This window comes from Hermetia illucens, chromosome 3, assembly GCF_905115235.1.
Source record: "Hermetia illucens chromosome 3, iHerIll2.2.curated.20191125, whole genome shotgun sequence".
In the NCBI taxonomy this organism is placed as follows: Eukaryota; Metazoa; Arthropoda; class Insecta; order Diptera; family Stratiomyidae; genus Hermetia; species Hermetia illucens.
In genome coordinates, this window is record NC_051851.1 from 103,141,876 (window position 1) to 103,163,323 (window position 21,448).

The following is a 21,448-nucleotide window of genomic DNA, read 5'->3' on the forward strand; positions in this document are numbered from 1 at the left end:
CTAGGAAAATTTTTACGAAACATTTTTTGCTTAGAATCGACCATCAAATCGATTTCTGTGGTTATTTCGAAAAAAATTCCCACCTCGGAGGGGGTACCACACTTCTTATATCACCGGAGGCCGCAATCGTTTTTCAGCTTTAATGATTGGACTAAAATATATTTAATAAGTCTGACTGCATAACTCACTGTCAGCTTATATCGTAGATAATTAAAAACACAATTCAGCATCTGCTTCAGGTGGAGGATAAACCATTGTAACTTCAATACAAGAAATTTATCACATTTTTCAAGAATTGATTAAACAAGCTTCTTCTCCGGAAACTCACCATGATGAGAAGAATTTATAATTGCTTTACACCTTCGTGGTTTCTTAACATTAAAACATAAACAAGTCGTTAGCTTTGTACTGATGAAGGGAGTAAGTTGCTCCCGAAATATATATATACATAATAAAATAAAATTGTAGTTGGGATTAAGCTAATGGTCTACTAATTTTATAAACAAGTCGGGAAACCGGAAGTTTGACGCTTCAGGTATAAAAGGTTTTGTGTTTCTCTATGTGAGGAGCATAACGTTCTCCATTGGCTCATAGCATTGACCTGAGATGTTGAAATCGCTCAGTTCTGGGCAGGTTACTACCATTGCCAGAACTGAGCGATTTAAAATATCTCGAAGCGCAGATTATTGTCATTGCCAGAACTCAGCAATTTAAATATCTCGAGTCAATGCTATCAGCCAATGGAGAATTGCGTAATGAAATTGTTTCACGCATTAATGCAACCTGGATGAAGTGGCATTCCCCAACTGGTGTTCTTTGTGATCGACGTATCAGCGCAGGTCCCACATATGAAATTTACTGCAATGTCGTCTGTCTGCCACTCTCTATAGTTCTGAGTGTTGGCCGACTATACAGGACAATGAACGGCATCTTGCGGTTATGGGGACGAAGATGTTGCATTGCACTAGTGGCGTGACACATTTTGCTTACGTCTGAAATGAGAATATCCGCGATCGATATGGGTTTGCACCGATCCAGGAAAAACTGCAAGAGAGGCGTTTTCGATGGTGTGGTCACGTAATTCACGTTAACGAGAATTCAACAACCAGTATTGGTCAGAACATCGAAAGTAATGGTAAGCAACCAAACAGGCGGCCGAAACAATGATGGCTTGATACACTGGATAGAGATTTAAACGTCTCGCGATTACATCCTGATCAGGCATTTGATAAAATAAAATGACGAAACCGATCACCACTAGCCGACCCCGCTTGTGAACTGAAGGCTGATAAAAAAGAAAAAGATGTGAGGAGCGACGAGTGCACGACAGCTCTGTGTAATATAGCTAAAAATTCCATTGCCCTCTATTTTCTAGAAAGCGATTTAAATAAATCATTTGATGGAAAGCCCTGTGTTGATAATGGTCAACCTCATACGCCTCACACCCTGAGTTTAATATTATTAGAAAATGTCAACAACTTAACCAACATCAAATATAAAAAAGGGCTAGGGAGAATTAGATTCTTCTTGAATGGAATTTTAATATTTCACTCGAATTTCAATTATTCTCGTTAATTATGACGTCAGCATCTGATTTGCATGGCTTTGGAAGCAGTAAATTGGCGCGAAAATGCTAAGTTTGAACTGCTATAACCTTGGCGTTAATTACCAGATTTCGACGAAATTTAGCACGTGGATACGAAATATTGTCCTCTATGCTGGTACAAAATTCGAAAGTTTTTCAGTTTTTCAGTGAATTTCTACAAAGTTGTAATATACTATTAGTAAGTTTATTTGAGCAGATATCGGAATGGGACATATTTTGAGGCCTAGATTGCATGTAGGCGCACCACCCTAATTTTTTTCGGATTTTTAGGTTTGGTAGTTTCCGAAAATGAGTCCTGTCTCACTTCAAGTGCGTACATTTTAACTACACTTTACAATTGATGCCAAAACTAATGTCAGTTTCGGAAAGTACAAATCGAGACCTTTCGTTTGATACCCTACACAACTATATCCGGTGAAAAAAATTTTTGAATCCCCCCTTTGCATGTATGGGAGCGTAAATTGATGCCACTCGCTGTATGCGTGGGATTTCATACCTCCCATCTGTCCACCAAATTTCGTTCAGATTGGTTTAGCCGTTTTGGAGAAAAATACGTGTGACAGACAGACAGACATTGAATCGATTTCAATAAGGTTTTGTTTTACACAAAACCTTAAAAACACATATTTTCTCAAAATCTTCAAGATGGTGAAAAGGCTTTCCACGAGCCCCAGAATGAAATGCCTACAAAACAATTAGCCGCACAAAGTTCTGGGCGAAAATAATATAGCATGGGAATATTCCCGTGTAGAAATGTACAACGTCGAAACGAATGACAGGGAAGGTGAAGATAAGAATGAGAAAGGGGACAGAAGGGAAGTGGAATATGAACGATATGAGCCGTTTTGTTTGGGTGCAGGAACATATTGGGCGACATTCTACAGGGTGCGGCAGCATAACTTTCTTTTTTAAAATGCGCGCCACTCAGTTAGTTGATGTCATAGCGGAGCGCTAGTGGTCTCGTTCAAGAGGGGATACTGTAAAGTTTTGTCCCGACATGGTTCAGTCGCCATCATGCGTTGGAATAGTGAGGAGCGTGCCTTTGCCGTTGAGGTTTACTTTTCAAGCGGATGTTCGGTTATTGCAACACAGCGTGCATTTCGGAATCGCTTTAATTTAGCCCCGTTGGCTCCCGTCCCAGACCGCAAATCAATTGTTACATGGGTCACTACATTCAGACAAACTGCAAGTGCGACAAAAGGAAGAACTGGAGTCCCTCGGCCCGTTAGATCACCTGAGAACATTGAAGCAGTGAGAGCGTCAATGTTGCGATCTCCACGGCGTTCTGCGCGCAAACTCGCATCTGCCCTTGGACTATCCGATCGTTCTGTGAGAAGAATTCTTCGTGATGATCTTCATTTTCATCCCTATAAGATGGCGATAGTGCAGGAACTTTCAGAACGTGACTTCAATTCTCGGATGAACGCGTGTGAGCTTCTTCTTGATGTCGTTCCCGAGGGTGCTATTGTTTTTTTTTGGCGATGAAGCCCATTTTCATTTGTGTGGGTCGGTTAACAAACAAAACATGCGCTATTGGGCTGACACCAACTCTCGAGAATTGCATCAAAAGCCTTTGCATTCACCCAAAGTCACAGTGTGGTGTGCAATTTCCTCAGCTGGAATTATTGGTCCCTGGTTTTTTGAGGAAAATGAGATTACAGTGACAGTGAATTCGGACCGGTATGTAAACATGCTACAGAATTTTTTTTTACCCACGGCTAGAAAATTTGGATTTGGGGGACACTTGGTTCCAACAAGACGGTGCAACAGCATACACTTCAAGAGCATCGATGGCTGTTTTGAGGGAACACTTTCCAGAGCGCCTTATCTCAATTAGAGGCGATTTGGAATGGCCGGCACGCTCTCCCGATCTCTCCCCTTGTGATTTTTTTCTATGGGGTTTTTTGAAATCCCGTGTTTATGTGAGCCATCCAAGAACCCTACAAGATTTGAAGACCAACATCCAAGAAGAAATTGCCAACATAACACCTGCTATGCTAACAAGAGTCATGACAAACGCTAGAAATCGGTTTACGCAATGTATGGAGAATGGGGGACGTCACCTAACAGATTTGATCTTCAAAACAATGTAAATGAAAACTTTAGACATGTACCTACATTATAAAAAATAAATAAATATTTATTATTATTTAAATAATAAATAAATAAATAAATATAAAAATAAATAAATATTATATTTTATTTTTTGACAACGCGCTCAAAAGACCTCGAAACAATGCTTCGTCGTTAATCACCGTCGACGCGGCAGGACGTTACCAGTCCTGTCGAGAAATGGGCAGGGGTTCTTGACTCATGGACGGCGTCAGGACGCAAGTAAATTAGTCCGAGCAAGACAAATACATGTTTGAACGCTAAATATTGGTACCCTTACTAGAAAAACAGCAGAATTCGCATAAGCCCTTCGGAAAAGCTGCATTGATATTTGCGCTCTAACTCGATAGTGTGGTGTTAAGAGCTGTGACATAGAACACCAGCGCGGTAAAAATGACTATAGCCTTCTCTATTTTCTCAATATGGTGTTGGGATTGTCATCTCTGATGGTTTCTGTGATACCATTAAAGAAATCGAACGACTTGATGACCGGCTGATGAAGGTCACTATTATTTCAGCTGATCACGCGATTTCGCACACCACAGACTGATCGACTTGATGCAGAGAAAGACTTGTAACGTGCCTGTTAATAACTATATCGTCATTGCGGGTGACCTTAATAACCATGTGAGCGAAAAGGGTCTAATGCAGGCAATGAGGACGGCGAGCGATATTATGGACTTCACGGCCTTGTACTTATGAGTACATGGTCTATCAAACGATTGTTTCATCTTGTAACATTTGATAGTGGGAACAGTAAAACGCAAATCGACTATATCCTCATAAGACGCTGACATTTTATCAAGCCGTTCCATATGAAACCATTGTACCTCAATATCAGTCGTTGGTTGCTGTCTTGTGAATCAAGTCACCGATCAAACGGCGTGAGGAATGTATTGGCCCGCCGCCAACGTGAGCTCACTTACGCGATTACCAACCATTACGAATGTTGAAGAATCGTACAACCAAGTTTATACCTCAAGCTAGATAAGTGGTTCATCCACCGAGATACTTAACTTTGAAATGACGATGTCTAAATGAAGGTCCGTGAAAAGAAACCCCTCTACCATCAGTCTCTCGACGATATAATCCTAGCCAATTGACAAACTTAGAAGAATACTAATTGGGAAGCCAAGAAAGCGATCGCTATTACCCAAACGACCCATTACAAAGATCTTTACTATAAACTGGACACTCTGGAAGGCGAAAAGGTTTGTATCGACAGAATATCGACCACTTCTATTGCGTAACAAGAACGGTACTCTGCTTATCGACGGACGAGCCGCAACAAATAGATGGTGCGAATATTTCGAGTAGATTTCAATAGAAGAATTTGTTCATATCTCACTTTCACAAGCACTGCCGACGTTTGGAGACGACGAACCAATCAAACGAATGAAATCGGAGGAAGCAAGAGGACCCAACGACATCGAATCTGAGCTCTGGGGTCCCAACACTGTTACTCGGTGAGTTCTTCAACCGGGCTATTGAGGTAGGTAGAATACCGTCTTACTGGCAAGAAAGCGCGGCCATTCTAACGTGGGAAAAGATACAGAAGAAAAGAAACATCGTTCAAATAATCATGAATCAAGCCGGGTTTGCAAAAAACTGGGAAACTACTGACGCAATACGGTTACTCATGGAGAAACACGGTGGAAAGCGTCGCCCTCTTTGGATTCTCGATCTAAAGAAGGCATTTAACCGTGTACCACCGTCTGAATATCGAAGTCGATGGAAAATGATCAAAAGGCCGGCCGAACAACATTGACTTGAGACTCTGCATGGTGGTTTGAAAGCCTGGCGACTGCATTCTGATCAGACCTTTGACAAAGCGAAACGGCAAAACTGATCAAGACGACTCTGCTTCAGAACGAAACAAAGGCTGAAGAAGAAGATAAACTTATCGCTTATAACAGAAAGTCTTGACCTTTACCGGAGTTGGCTTATTAAAACGGAACAAGGGGTACAGTGATATGAGGGCGCCGTTTGCACGATTTAAATCCTTAATGGTTTGAAGGATGTTGGATAGGTTTGAGTTTATATTGACATAATTAAGTTCATTGTGGGGATGGGAGATGTTTGGTTTCTTAACAACAAGTTTTTGTTATCAGAAACCATTTTGGTGCCGTTTTAATTTTTCTTAAAGAACGATTGTTTGGCATTTTTCCGGGTTGAGGACTAGTTTCCATTTGGTGGAGTATTGATTGAGATCGTCTAGAAATAAATTCGGACGAGCCCCCCCCGCATACTGTGGTCCGCTATAATATATGGTGTAGCGGCTCTTCTCCAGGAAACCGGTCATCGTCCATCGCATCTCTTGCAACGCTGTTACATCAGCCTTATATTGGGACAGGGTATCGGCTAGCTGCTCAGCAGCATTCGCTCTGTACAGGGAGCGCACGTTCCATGAGAAAATGCGCAAATCGTTTATCCGTTGTCATGGCCGGGTTCGCCGTTGTAAAATTCATCCTGTCCGAAGCTCCTTCCGTGGCTTCATAACATCGGTTTTCCGTGTAGGATTGTCAACCCTACTCAACCCCCAACCTGGAGGACGAGTTTGTACATTTTATCCCGTTTTTAGGCGCGGAAGACTCGCCATCATCCTTCTCCGCCTGCAGTTTTTCATGAAGAAAGAACTCCCAGCGATCACCACGTGGAGGTGGAGATAGGGTTTGGTAGAAGAGCTGTTGGTGTTGGTTCAGCAGGCGTTTCCCAGGTTTTATGCTCGATCGTGGGTGCCAATCCGTTTCGCCTCGGACCTATACTAACCTTTAACCGCCTGTAGGTATCCTACGATTAATTACGAAACACTGGAACTACCATATTTAAGTCAATTAGCTCCATATCAAGACCACGTTTTTCCCCATTTAATTCGGAATATTCGTAAATTTTTCATAATTACGCCCATCATTTTTACATGTTAATTGAAAATTAACACAATGAGCAACTTTGCAGGTTTGCAATTTTAAAGTACCGTTATAATAATTGAAATTTTAATTCTTAAATTTCTTTTAACTTTGAAAATTTATACATATGAAGCCATGATGAAATTTGCAAGTGAAAAAGTATCCATTTGTAAGAAATTTTATGTACTTTCCGACAATCTTATCAAATCTGGATTTAAATGATTGAAGGTGTGGAAAATTGAAATTTTGTTGGGAGGGTCAAGCTTTTTCACACTATTCCATCTTTTTTGTCGGAACAGTCCCATTTGACGGATTGTTTGAAAGTAGGACAGTGATGATCGAAGGAGCTTCAAAGCTTTGGTCGATCATGTGGAAAGTGGAGTAGTGGCTTTAGGGGATATGTTTTCGGGAAGTTTATCATTACGGTTCACAATTTTGCCAAACCGCGGAAATATTTGCTTGTGGTTGTGTTTGTGTTTTGGACGTGATTAGTCACGAATTTAGCTATCGAGTTCATAAGGAACGAGTAATGTGGAGAATATCTTTTTCTAAATAGTCGCTATAAGGCTTCCTTGCAGCAGCTATTTTGCAAGATTTCGTACGGGGAAGAGAAGATGTTACGAAAATTGAAGAAGCGTATTGGTTCGAATTCGTCATATACATATCTCCTGAAACACTTCAGTTTATGCGCGAACCGTGCGGTCAATTTTACCGTGAGAAACTTTCTGAACCTGTGGGAGTTTGAGTTGGGAGGGTTTGGGTATTGGGACGTGAGCCAACATCAAGTTCCAATTTCCAGAGGTTTATCAATTTTTTACTACGAAATTTGAACTTCAATGCCTTCCTGCCTGGGTGTAAAACAAAGGAGTCGCGGGATGTTGGGTGGTCTTCAGAAGCCGTCCAGTCGTTTGGGACTACCTACCAGCAGCTGGTAGACGCTACGTTTTTGGAAAACCCTCAACAGGATGCACCCCTACCCGTGTTCTTCGATGCCTTGGACATCGCATTGGGCGCTGTTCTTCACTAGAAGGTCAACCAAAGTTGACGATGTTTTGTTGCTTATTTTAGGGATAAACATGGTAGCTGCAGTCGATTTTCCAGCGCGCGACCCGGAAAGCTGACGCAGTTCTTCAGAACCTGCAGTCGGACTCCAAATACACATTCGAGGAGTTCCCTATCGTCGGCTCACTTTCTTTTATTAGCTGGGATCTCTGAAATGAGATCTGGGCCATGTATTCCGACGGCTTTCCATATGAAAGTATTTGGCTCCGTGCACGATCTTGGCCTCCGTACAACCTCTACACTCACGAGGAGTTCGTTACCAGTCATGCTGATCTAATCTACCGGGAGAACCTACGACTCCCCGGCGACATGGTCCTCGACAAGAGGGACGGTCTTGAAGGGACTGAAATTGTATGCTTACTAAGCGAGACCATTGATAAACTATAGCCGCCTTCGCCATCTGGTTAAGCGTAACCAGTGGTCCGCAGGGATCTTCGAAATCTGCACCCAGGTGATAGTGGGAACTAATTCCACCATACTAGGCAGTGATGGTTGCGTCGCGAGCGAACGGGAAAAGAAATAAAAGATTAAAGAAGCACTTGTGTGTTTTTACTTCAAAACCAATTTTATTCGCACACGTAAACTGAACGATCAATTTGCAAACGAGTTATACAAAAGACTGGGCCATATGTAATGGAGATTTAACCACTTTACAATTTTAAAATGCTGACGCTATTTGCCTGTGTTTTCCATGAATAGGAGTACAGAATTTCGTATACGTGACCAACGTCATTAAGGTGACTTTGATTTTTTAGTACATTTGTTGTTGGGATATCCATAACTAGGTCACCTATAAGGCTCTCAAGCGTGGATGTTTTTCAATTTTTCATTTTTATTTCGAACTGGCACGGAATTTTAAAAAAACGTAACCCAGATTATTAACGTGAACATTTCATCTGTCAACAATTTTGTTTTTTAATTTAATAGTGCATAAATTCTATATACATTTCCGCCACGTTCATGTATTCATTGAGAAATATCCACAATTTTCCTTCTAGAGGTCTATATATTTCGACTATATTGCTATATATGCTACAACATATGTAACGTTATATACTGTGTAATAAGATGCTTCAAATCAGTTCCAAGTACATATTTTTGTGTGGTATTTAAAATTTGTTTGCTATGAAGTAGATACAATAGATTGGATAGCTCGGCAACACCGTTTTCGCAGCCGTAAAATCCGATGAGTCATTGCTGGAAGATTGGGCTTTGTTTCATCGCGCGGTGTCTAACGTGCATTGGCGATCTGCGCATGTGTGCGGTTCCCTCTGACATTTGCTGTGTAGTCGCCTGGCCGAGGGAGTTCTTTGTACGCCGAGGTGCTGTCAAAATAGTGAGTTTACATGAAAAATTTTGCGCGGTTGCTAATTTTCTTGGGCAGAGCTCGCTGTTCATCAAAGTTGTGCTGAAAAAACGACTCTTCCGTGCTCCGGCGCCAATGTGCAAACAATAAATTCGCGAAAGTTCGGTTGGCCCTGGGTGTGGTTTGATCGTGTGCGTGAGTACCTTGCCGAGCGGCGACGTCACTACTGACGGGCTGCCATAAATTTAAACGTCATAGTCGCGGTCGGATCAATTGCGGACAAAAGACACTTTCTGAAATTCATTGTGCAATATTCTCGTGACTTCTTCGAACCAATAAAGGCATTTGACGCGAGAAATGAAAGTCGAATTATCAGACAACGTTTCGGACGCGTCGTACAATAGCGAAAATAGTCAGAATTCATCGGATGTGATCGCTGCAAGCGCTCCCAGTAGGAACATCATTGTAAGTGCGATTTTTCCATACTTTTCTTTGGTTCACTTCCGCTTACATGTCATCCTGGATCCCAGAGTTTAATAGAAAAAGTGAGATTTGACGAGAATGTATCAATGCTAGCCAAACACGACAGTCTTGACATTTCATGGCTACAACTGTCAACTGGAGGAAAGTTTATGGCGAAGTGGTCTGGTGTTCTTTCCCGCACATTGTCCATAATCTTAAAGGGGGTGTACACTTTGGACTCGCAGATTGAATTAACAAATAACTTTTCCTTAGGAATTGACTTATTTAATTTAGATGATTCTTTAATACTTTAGACAATTTATGACTTTGTAGACTTAGTTGGTAGTCTTGCATAGCCTGTTAACCGCAACGACTGTATTGCATCTCAATTTATGCTGCTGCTTTAATTTTCTGAAAATTCCTAACGAAATTGGAAGTAATTGTTTAGATCTTCAGCAAATTAATCATTATTCAGTGGATTTTACAAATATAGTTATTCAGAAATAAAATATTACATTATAGCAAACATGATTAAAAGTTCGAGTATTGAAACAATGTGTTCAATTTTTGGTTGATTAAAACTTTAATTTCGTGGTGCTGCTATCATATAGCGAAACAAAAAGAGCATTAGCATGCAACAGTCTCAACTTGATTTTGGCGTTGAGACAACTGCACTTCTAGATTTTAGACAAAGCAGCGAACTCGGAACGAGCGAAAGACTTTCCAAGATATACAAATGGATCAACGCCTTCGATGTACTGCGATAGGGAACGTGCGATGGCCCGCGACTGAGAATTTTGATTTTGTTTGTGTTTTCTTCAGTCTGACTCTATTTGCTCCTCTTTCCAAATCCAGAGAGCAAACAAATGTTATCAACTTAGTCGAGGTATTTGAGGGAAGATATCATGGACCATTGAAGTCCTTCACACCATGCTAAACGTCACTGAAGAAGAAATAATATCGGTGACCCTGGCAGGTTGCGTTTCCGACCTGAGATTCTTCTCAGACACCTCTATGCAGCACGTCATATTTTGCGCCTCCATGTCGCTTTGATAATGGCTGCTTGTTTCTCCCCCACTATTGAAGTCTTCTCGTAATCAATAAAAGGCAGATGAAGCGGATATCTAAATTCCAGTTACTGCTCCTAAATCACCTGCACGGTATTGATATGGTCAATGCAGAAGTATCCAGCGCGATAAAACAGCCTGCTCTCAGTCGTTCAAAGTTTCTAAATGTCCCTTGCTGGGTTGCACGATTATTTTAACTATTATCTTTGCAACGGTAGTGAGCACGCAAATATTCCTCCAAATGTCGCATTCATGTCCTGTGCCTTTCTTTTGAATCCTAACGATTTTTCACAATGTGAAAGGTCTTGGCTTTTCCGTACCAGTACAGATTTGTAGAAATTACAGATGCTAAGGTGAATTACTCTGCGGGGAGATCGTCAAGCCTGGCGGTTTCACTCCAGTTGAGTGCATTGATAGCCAAGCTGATTTCTCTTCTGTTTGGGGGGAGCAGTCCCCATACATATTTCATCCACAGGAATGGAACTTCACTGTAATACTGTTAAAACCCCCTTCAACTGTTCGTCATCGTGGATAGGAGTCTGCTGTTAATGTCCCTTAAAGGACCATCGAAAGTTTTGCGATCACAAGGAAGTTCCTTCGTGATACACTTCTGAAATCATTGCTATTTGTAGTAGTTTCTGCTTTGTCACGGTGCACACTAAATTGAGTTTTCCGGAATGTGACAAGTTGTTGGCGCGGTTGGTTAATATAGGTCCGGACTTAACAGCCTTATTTCTGATGAAGTCGCAGCTCCATTCGTTTTAGCAATTCTAAGGATCTCCTAGACATGGAGTCGACAGGTTTACCGCAGTTATAAAGGATGCATGGGACCGCATCTGCACTTGTTTCCACAATTCACTTTTATACCTATGAGACTCCTCTAAAATGCACCACAAATGTCCCACGCAGTAAAAGTCTGTTATGTTGAGCACCATTCCATTTATTGACTGTAGTCAAACTTTTGCTAACAGTTTAGTATCATTTTTTGTATACGGCCGATGTATGTCCTTGGCTTCTCAAAGCTTTGTCCCCACTGTTTTCAGTCGAGCGAGCAATTTCGATAAACGAGCAACGTGTAACTGGCATTGCGCCCTAGGTCCTTCCATTTGTTACGAGGTTTTCCAGGTTGTCATTTGCCTTGCCTTTGGCTATGCGCCTGGGATTTTTCAAACATCCACTTTGTTTTTCGACCTGAACGATAGAGCCATGGCCATGCCTAGACATTGCTTTCCAAACTGTGACATGTCTTTCTCTGTGATTCTTTTAGTAGGGTATCTGAAAACCAATTTCTTCCTAACTAATCCGTTAATGTGGCAAAAGGGGGTGTATAATTTTTTTCACCAAATGTAGTCGAGGGGTATCAAAGGAAATAATAATCGTTGGTGTGACAATCCAAATGGATTAAGGCCTTGAAGTGTGTTAGAGCACTTTATTCAAGATAATATACCCTAGAGGATTACAGTACTCTGTAGGGGACAATGTGGTCAGCATTGCGCTCGCCCGTGATTATTACCCTGATTTGACTCAGGTACTCATTCACAGTTGAGTCGACTGCGACTACGACCAGTAACATTTGAATCCTGACCTTCCTAGTGCTCTAACCACTGATCAAATGAAAAATCTCGTTAAGTGCTTTCTGAAACGGGTCCTGGTTTGGACACTTGTTGGAAAGGGGAGGGCTGGAAAATACATTTCTTTCACGGATTCATTCACAGAAAAACCAACCGGAAAATCAGAAAAAAACACCTAGCTGGCTCTATACGGTTTCCAAACATCACGTCAAACGAATACATTCCCATACCGATATCTACTTAAATTAAGTTAATAATAGTATGTCAAGGATGTGTGGACATGGGATTTTTGGTATAATAAATCACAACACGAGAATTTAAATAAACGGACACGCTTTATTCGAACTTATCGCTCTCGTTCCTCTCACTCGACTGACTTCACGGCAGGGTTGTACTTTCGGTGTCAGGGCTTGACAGCTCGGCCTCTCCTGACATTGAAATCGACCCGATTTCAGGTTCATCGTTTTCATCGGACTCCTCGTAGCAGTCAATCTCCGGACTCAAGTAACACCACGGCTTGAGCTTGTCACTCGTGTAGACAGAACTATAGCGTCGTCGACCTCGAATATCGGCAAGGTCCTCTATTACGTACCGGTCGTGTCGTAAAACCTTCGAAATTATATAGGGACCTTTATATTTTGGCTCCAACTTGTGCGATTCGCCTGTTGCGGTCGGAACGTTTTCCACAACCACAAGATCTCCTTCTTCGTACGTCGTAGGTGATTTGTGTTTCGCGTCGAAGTACCGGGCATGATACCATTTTCGGAGACGGTATGTCCTAAAAATTCTATTTTTCGAGCGAAGAATGTACACTTCGATGGTCGTAGGGTTAAGCCTTCGTTTTTCAGGATAGTCAATAATTCTCTCAGAAGATCCATTCCTTCAGCAATATCTCGGCAACCAATTATAACCTCGTCGATGTAGTTGATCACACGTTTCGATTTCATTTGTCTGATGATTCCGCTTATAACACTCTGAAACTCCATTGGAGCATTAACCAAACCGAACGGCATAACATTAAACTCATATTGGCCGTTATGAGTTATGAAAGCTGTATATTGCTTTGAGCTTTCAGTGAGTTCTATTTGATAGTAGCCAGAAAATAGATCCAATGTTATGAAGTAGGTACTGTCAGCAATTTGAGACATGATCTCATCGACAGTTGGCATAGGATACGGGCGTTTTCTTGTTGCTTCATTAATCGCTCGATAGTCGACGCACAATCTGTCTTCACCATTCTGTTTTTTCACCAATACGATGGGTGAAGAGTAAGTCGAGTTGCTGTAACGAATAATTTCATTATCTAGAAGCTCCTGTACGATACGGTCCACCACTTGACGTTTCGCTAACGGGATACGGTATGCGCGGCTTTGGATTGGTTTATCGTGTATCAGTTGAATATCCATCTGCTTCGTTTGACACCTTCCCATTTCAGGTATTGTTTCGGCAAAGCACTGTCGAAATTCCGTAATCATTTCGTTAAACTGTCGTTTTTCGTTGCTTGACAATTCTGTTTCAGGTTTAATATTTAACGGCTTAATAGTTTCGAAACGGCATCCATCGGAATCGATAATCATTCGACGGTTTTTACTCAGTAATACGTCAGAACCTAGTAGTAGCGCGTTAGGAATTAGATTGTCATTCACAACGTAAATAACAGCGTTGACAACGCACTCGTCTATGGTAATCACCGGATTTATTTTTTTATCACAAACGAACGAACCACCAGCAAATCCCTTAAGAATGATGGGGTCACACGGTATTGAGTTTCTTGCAACTGATTCGCGCACTAGAGTTCTGTCACTGCCCGGGTCAATAAAGGCATCGACGACCATATCGTCTAATAGAATGTTTTTCGTGATGCGACCGGTTTCCCGAGACACTTGATCTGGCACTCCGTCCGATACCACTTGATTAATATTGCGACTCGCGGGCAAGACACTTTTACAAAATTCAGTTGTATGTCCTGTCTTTGAACACTTTGCACATCGTTCAAGTCGCTGCGGCTGAGGGCAATTCACAGAAATATGTCCCGGCTTAAAACAATTATAACAAACACGGTTCGCGTTTTTCACTGGGGTAGCTGTCAGTTTTTTAATCGGTTCGAAATGTCCGTCGTTTTCCGGTTTTCGTTGCGATGCCTCTGGCAATCTTTGACGGTTCGCTAAAAATCGGTTTACCGCGTCTAACAATTCGTTCGTTGTTTGAAAATTTAATGGAGCGATGGCATTTTGAAGAGGGCCATGATTCAGCCCACGTCGGATATACTGGATGATAGTGGCATCCGATGTTTGTCCTTTTCTTCCCTCGGCGTAAACTCGGTAGAAAAAGTCGATGACTGGTTCTGTCGGTTTTCGTATATACGAACTCATACGAAAATGAATGTCGGCTTCGTTCTCCACATGGGGAAATTCGCTCTCTAATGCTTCGGCAAAATCTTTTAAGTTTTCGAATATTAATCCACAAGAGTCGAACCACAATTTCGCCGGACCGTTGAGTTTCGTTTGTACTGCAAATACCACAGCGGCTTCGTTCCAGTTGTATGCTGTGGCTAGCTGTCGGACTCGTTGAATAAACGCTTTGGCGGTTAATGAAGAAGTTTTTGTCGGTTCAAAATCAGGAAGAAGTTCAACGATATCTCTGATTGAATGAGAATGATTGAAATGATCGTCGGAGACGATTTTCTTAGGGATATCCGAGTTGTGCTTCTCCGATTTGCTATCAATTTTCTTTGAAAGGCTCTCGACTGTGGCTGCAAGCGAGCTCACGACATCTCGGAGCAATTTGAGCTCATTGCTTTCGTCTTCGATATCGAATTCGTCGGTGCCAGCGCCTTCAATAAGTCGTGTTACTAACTCGGCTTTTGTTCCTTTTGTCGATAAATCTCTCTCCCGTAGCAGTTCTCTCAATGTTCCTACTTTCAGAGATTCCGCTTTTATCAAAGGCATTCTGTTTAGAATGATGAACGGCACAATAAAAAAAAAGGGTTTTTAAAACACAAGCGAACAAGGCGGCACTTCGTTTGTTTCCGTGAGTACGACGAAGAGACACACGGCGGTTTCGCGATGGTTGTTTCGGAAGCTAAACGAATATACAACGGCTTAGCAATATCTGTCGTTTGCTAAGCAGCGGCGTCGGCGTACGGTGGATTGTGACGATATTCGAATCGCCAAGTTTGTTTCGGTGAATAGAACGACAAACGGCAAAGATAGTCGGTGGCTGAGCGAATGTTATCGATGACTAAACAATGGCGGCGGCGGCGGTTGATCACGTCGAAAACGAAAATGTTACTTTTTGTTACTTTTCAATTTTACGATTACGATATTACGGCGATTGTGTATTTAACCAAAAGATCCCACTTCTGATCTGTCAAGGATGTGTGGACATGGGATTTTTGGTATAATAAATCACAACACGAGAATTTAAATAAACGGACACGCTTTATTCGAACTTATCGCTCTCGTTCCTCTCACTCGACTGACTTCACGGCAGGGTTGTACTTTCGGTGTCAGGGCTTGACAAGTATATTACAGTGTTTTCGGGAAATTCACTAAACACACCTTAATTTTACCGTAGACTCATAATGATTGTTGTAATGTAGACAATAGCATGAAGCAGATTAACCCTTAGTTTGGTCGAAATTGTACTATTACTGACAAAGTTATAGCAGTTCAAAGTTTTCTCTTCCGTGTAAATTTACTATAACCCGAAACGCTAAATATCATCACACTAAAGTGTGTATTCTGACATGCTAAATGCATATGGATTACGAGTTACGTACCAGTGGAATAGTTCTGTATTCAGATATACTTACACAATAAATACATTAAATCCTCCATGCTGGCTTGCCACTTTTGCAAAACAAAACCTTATTAAAATCGATTCAATGTCCGTATGTCTGTCACACGCACTTTTCTCAGAAACAGCTATATCGATTGACCCGAAATTTGGTGAGAAGTTGGAAATTGCGAACACTCAGAGATGCAGCGAGTGATATCTTTTTCCGTTGAAATTAAGGAGGGTCCCCATACATGTAAAACGTGGGTATACAATTTTTTCCCCCGAATGTAGTCTTGTTTGGTACCAAATGATTAGTACTTTTTGGCGCCGGTCTTAGTTTTTACATTTGTTGGAAAGGCGGGGAGTGGGAGGGGTGGAAAGTAATGATTTTTTTAACGGACCCATTCTCAGAAAATACTCAACCAAAAAATCTAAAAAGAGTCATGAGGCCTCAAAATACTCTCCATATCGATATCTGCTCAAATTAAGTTAATAATAGTACATTATCATATTTTTGGGGAAATTGAGTAGAACCCCCCTTAAGTTTATTCTAGATTTATAAAAGTTGGTAGTGGTATAAAATATAATATGAAGCACATTATCCCCAAGTTTGATCAAAGTCATACTATTACTAACAAAATTACAGTAGCTCAAAATTGACTTTACCGTGTAAATTTACTGCAACTAAATATCAATATAACATTAAAGTAAGTAATCTGACATGATAAATGCATATACATAACGGGCTACGTATAAATGAGGTAGTTCTGCACTCAAATATACTCACAGAAGGAGTAAACAAAACCTTTCATACCTGAAGCGCCGAGCTTCTGGTTTGTTTTATTTACGAAATGTGTGAAGACAAGGCTAACCTTTTTAAGGAGTACATATACAGATTACGAGACAATAGCTTCCGAAGACACACTGGCCGACGAAGAAATGTATTTCTTGATATACTACATGCAATGGAAAGTCCACAGATTTAAAATCGTTTGTCCGCTTCAACATTTATACACATCTTGCAAAGTAGGGGTTATGCAGGACCCCAAAATAAGCCTCTGTTTATTGTTTGACCGGTTCATTCGAGTAAAATGTTCTACCATGCATTAAGCGATCTTTTCAAGCTCGGATACTAGTTTCGAAAATTTCGTCCTCATTAAACAATGGTTTATTATGGGGAGACCAGACCTAAAATTTGACCAAAAATTAGATTTTTTTATTGCATTAAAAAAATCGTCTTATCCCTTTGTAAATTTTGATATAAATGTAGAGGTTATAAAAGTGGAACCAGAAACTCATTCCACCAAAAAGGAATAAACAAGTCGGGAAACCGGAAGCTAGATGCTTCAGGTATGAAAGGTTTTGTGTATTTCGTTTATAAGGAGATTTGGGCGTGCATTTGTCCCATTAGCATGTAGCACGTAAAATATGCATATATTATGTGAAAAAAGCCACTTTCAAGTGATATTGACATTCATAGTCTTGAATTTGCAGAGGAGCGCAGATTTGACCTAGTATAACTTTGTTAGTAATAGTGCGATTTTCACCAAATTTGGCAGAATCATGATCTATACTGTAGCCTACATTGCTGCAAAATTTTGTGATTCTAGGGTGAACTTAAGGGGGGTTTTCCTGTCAATTACTAAAAATTATAGTAATATACTATTATTAATTCTATTTAAACAGGTATCGATATGGAGGGTATTTCGGAGCCTAGGCACCATATAGTGGCAGCCTCCTAATTTTTTTCAGATTTTTCGGTTGGGTAGTTCCTGAGAATGGGTTGGTTAAAAAAATGACCACTTTCAACCCCCCGCACTCCCCACCTTTTCAGCAAAAGTTAAAATTAATACCGGCTTCGAAAAGTACTAACCGAGTCCTTTAATTTGATATCCCACATGACTATATTTGATGAAAAAAAAATTTACACCCCCCTTTTGTATGTATGGGGACCCCCCCCTTAAATTCGTCGTAAGAGGATGTAACTCACTATATGCGTGAGCGTTCACAGTTCCCACCTTTCTACCAAATTTGGTGTCAATCGCTATAACCCTCTCCGAGAAAAATGCGTGTGACGGACAGACAGTAAACCGATTTTAATAAGGTTTTGTTTTACAAACAAAACCTTAAAAAGACTGTTCTTCGAAAACCTTTAAAAATACTTTCCTTGGTCACACCACACACCACCGTAATGTTAAGGTACGCACAGAAACTTGTCACGAACGAGCGGAGAAGCGACTTCACAGACGGAAAAAGGAAGCCTGGGAGAACCAACAAGTCTGTGAACTAGAAAAGTACAGGGAGCAACCGCACTACGCGGAAGCTTTACCAACGAGTCAGCAGGATGAAATCTTACATGAATCTTATCCTGCCGAGACAAAGAGGGTAATCTGATTTCCAATAGAGCATATTGGGACGATGGGTTAAGTATTTTGATGAATTGCTCAACAACCAAAATTTCGGCGAGTTGGAGGTCCCGTCAACTGAAGACGATGGACAAATACTGCCACCACCGAGCATAGAAGAAACAGTCGGTGCAATTCATCGGCTTAAAACCTATAAGTCGCCAGGAGCCAATGGAATTACAGCCGAATTGGTTAAATATGAAGGCGACCAATTACACCAAGTGGTTCATCAACTGATGCTCAAAGTATGGAACAGCGAATCAATGCCTGACGACTGGCAATGAGGTATTAACTGTCTCACACAAAAAGGGGGATATCACGCAGTGCAGCAATTATAGAGGTATCACGTTGCTGAGTATCATCTATAAGATATTCTCCACTATCTTGCTAGGCCGGATAGCCCCATACCCCCAGCACATCATTGGCCCATACCAAAGAGGCTTCACTCCAGGCAAATCAGCAACAGATCAGATTTTTTTTCTGCGGCAAGCATCTTTTAATCGACTTTAAACCGCCTATGACACCATAGTCAGGGAAAAATGAGAGAATTCTGTATCGCGACGAAATTGTTAAGGCTGACTATGCTGACCTTGACCAATGTGCGAGGCCAGATAAAAGCACTAGGATCATTCTCGAGACCATTCAACATCAAAAACGGTCTAGCACAAAGGGATGCCCTATTATGCGTCGTCTTCAACCTGGCCCTGGAGAAAGTGATTCGCAATGTCGATGTAAATGCGCGAGACACCATCCTCTTCAAGTTCATCCAACTACTGGCCTACGCTGACGAGATCGACATCATGGGAAGAACAACCCGATATGTACTGTCTACCTTCATCCAGATCGAGCAGGCGGCGCGAGATCTTGGGCTGTAAATTAATGAAGGCAATACGAAGTACATGGTGACAACATCAACACCAAAATCAAAAAAACGAACAACACCGAATCGCACTGGTGAAACGAAAACACTGAATTTAGGCGACTACAGCTTTGAGATCGTTGAAAATTCTCCCTATCTAGTATCGAAAATCACAACCGATAACAGCTAAATCCGCGCACGATTGTTGGCAGCCAACAGAGCCTATTTCAGCTTACAAAAACTGTTTCGCTCGGAACGTTTCACTATAGGGTCGAAGCTCTTACTATACAAGACTATGATCTGGCCAGTCCTCATGTATTCTTCGGAAATTTGGGTTCTTAGCAAAAAAAACTGAAAATTCTTGGCCGCGTTTGAGAGAAGAATCCTCCGAAGAATTTTTGGCCCCCTACATGAGGATGGACGATTCCATAGCCTACATAACGACGAAATCTATGAGCGATACCACGACCGTTTGGTTGTGGATAAAACTTAGATGATATTTGCTATCTAGGGGTTCAACAAATAGAAAACAAATTAAAAAACTTCTTGCAGAAATTGGTTCCTGGACTACACTGGTTGCGTTTAGCTTTGAAATGCTTATATGCAATCGGAAACCAATAACAAGTGAATGTTGCTTCAATGTACAATAATTCTTCAAAATTCCTTCTAGTACAGAAGCTATGATAAGATCGTAAAAGCGGGTGTTATCGTCAAATAGCTTTGAATATTAAACCAGCTCTTTTTTATGGAACGTGGAATCGTCACAACAAGAATTACCTTGCGACAATTATGGTATTATAAAGAGGGGCTTATAGTTCATTGCATTTGAATCACTGGTACAAATGAGGATAAAACTAGATTAGCTATTCATGGGCGAGGATAAAACCCTAAACGTTTTGAACATTTTTCTTTAAGGGGCTATTCTGTTGTAAAAGGAAAGCTATAAAAGCTTAAAATTAAAATGGTTCTAAAAAATAAACAAGTCGGGAAACCGGAAGCTTGACGCTTCAGGTATAAAAGGTTTTGTGTTTCCCTATGTGAGGAGCATAATGTAGTTCTCCATTGGCTTATAGCATTGACCCGAGATATTGAAATCGTTCAGTTCTGGGCAGGTTACTGCCATTGCCAGAACTGAGCGATTTAAATAACTCGAAGGGCAGGTTACCGACATTGCCAAAACTCAGCGATTTAAATATCTCGAGGGACAGGTTACTGCTATTGCCAGAACTCAGCGATTTAAATATCTCGAGTCAATGCTATCTGCCAATGGAAAATTGCGTAATGAAATTATTTCACACATTAACGCAACCTGGATGAAGTGGCATTTCCCAACTGGTGTTCTTTGTGATCGACGTATCAGCGCAGGTCCCACATATAAAATTTACTGCAATGTCGTCCGTCTGCCGCTTTCTATAGTTCTGAGTATTGGCCGACTATAAAGGTCAATGAACGGCGTCTTGCGGTAATGGGGACGAAGATGTTGCATTGCACTGGTGGCGTGACACGTTTTGATTACGTCTGAAATGAGAATATCCGCGATCGAACGAGTGGTCAAAGGGTAGTATAGGTCCCGGGGCGAAACGTGGATTGGTACCCACGATGGAGCATAAAACCTGGGAAATGCCTGCTGAACCAACACCAACAGCTCTACTACCAAACCCTATCTCCACCTCCACGTGGTGACCGCTGGGAGCTCTTTCTTGACGAAAAGCTGCAGACGGAGAAGGATGAAGGCGAGCCTCCCGCGCCTAAAAACGGGACAAATTGTACCAACTGGTCCTCCAGGTTGGGGGTTGGGTAGGGCTGACAACCCTACACGGAAAACAACCTGTTACGAAGCCACAACAGGAGCCTCGGATAGGACGGATGTTAAAACGACGGACCCGGCAACGACAAAGGAACAACGATTTGCGCATTTTCTCATGGAACGTGCGCTCCCTGTACAGAGATGAAGCTGATAAGCAGCTAGCCGATACCCTGTCCCAATATAGGGCTGATGTAACAGCGTTGCAAGAGATGCGATGGACAGGGACCGGTTTCCTGGAGAAGAGCCACTACACCATATATTATAGCGGCCATCCAGTAAACCATGTGTTCGGAGTAGGTTTCTTAGTCAGCCAAAAAATGAAACCTGCTGTTATCGGCTTTGAAAGTATAAGCGAACGGCTATGCACTCTGCGCTTGCGAGGCAAGTTTAGAAATATAAGCCTCATAAACGTTCACGCCCCTACAGAGGAGACTGCAGAGTCGGAGAAGGATACCTTCTACGAGGCAGTAGAAAGAACCCTCAAAGCCTGTCCCAGATATGATAT

General features: G+C 41.5%; 1 protein-coding gene across 2 annotated transcripts in view; it reads left to right on the plus strand.

Moving 5' to 3' along the window:
* The window catches only part of LOC119651926 (transcription factor kayak), a 70,554-nt gene that overhangs the window by 17,802 nt on the left and 31,304 nt on the right, over positions 1-21,448 (plus strand). Inside the window, exon 1 of one of the 2 annotated variants that reach the window (XM_038055757.1) lies at positions 8,957-9,457. The exons of the other annotated variant lie outside the window; for it this stretch is intronic. Within the exon in view, the coding sequence (XP_037911685.1) occupies positions 9,350-9,457 (108 nt within the window). The 5' untranslated portion in view covers positions 8,957-9,349. Of the gene's footprint in view, positions 1-8,956; positions 9,458-21,448 lie in introns of those variants that run through there. 2 annotated transcript variants of the gene reach the window in all.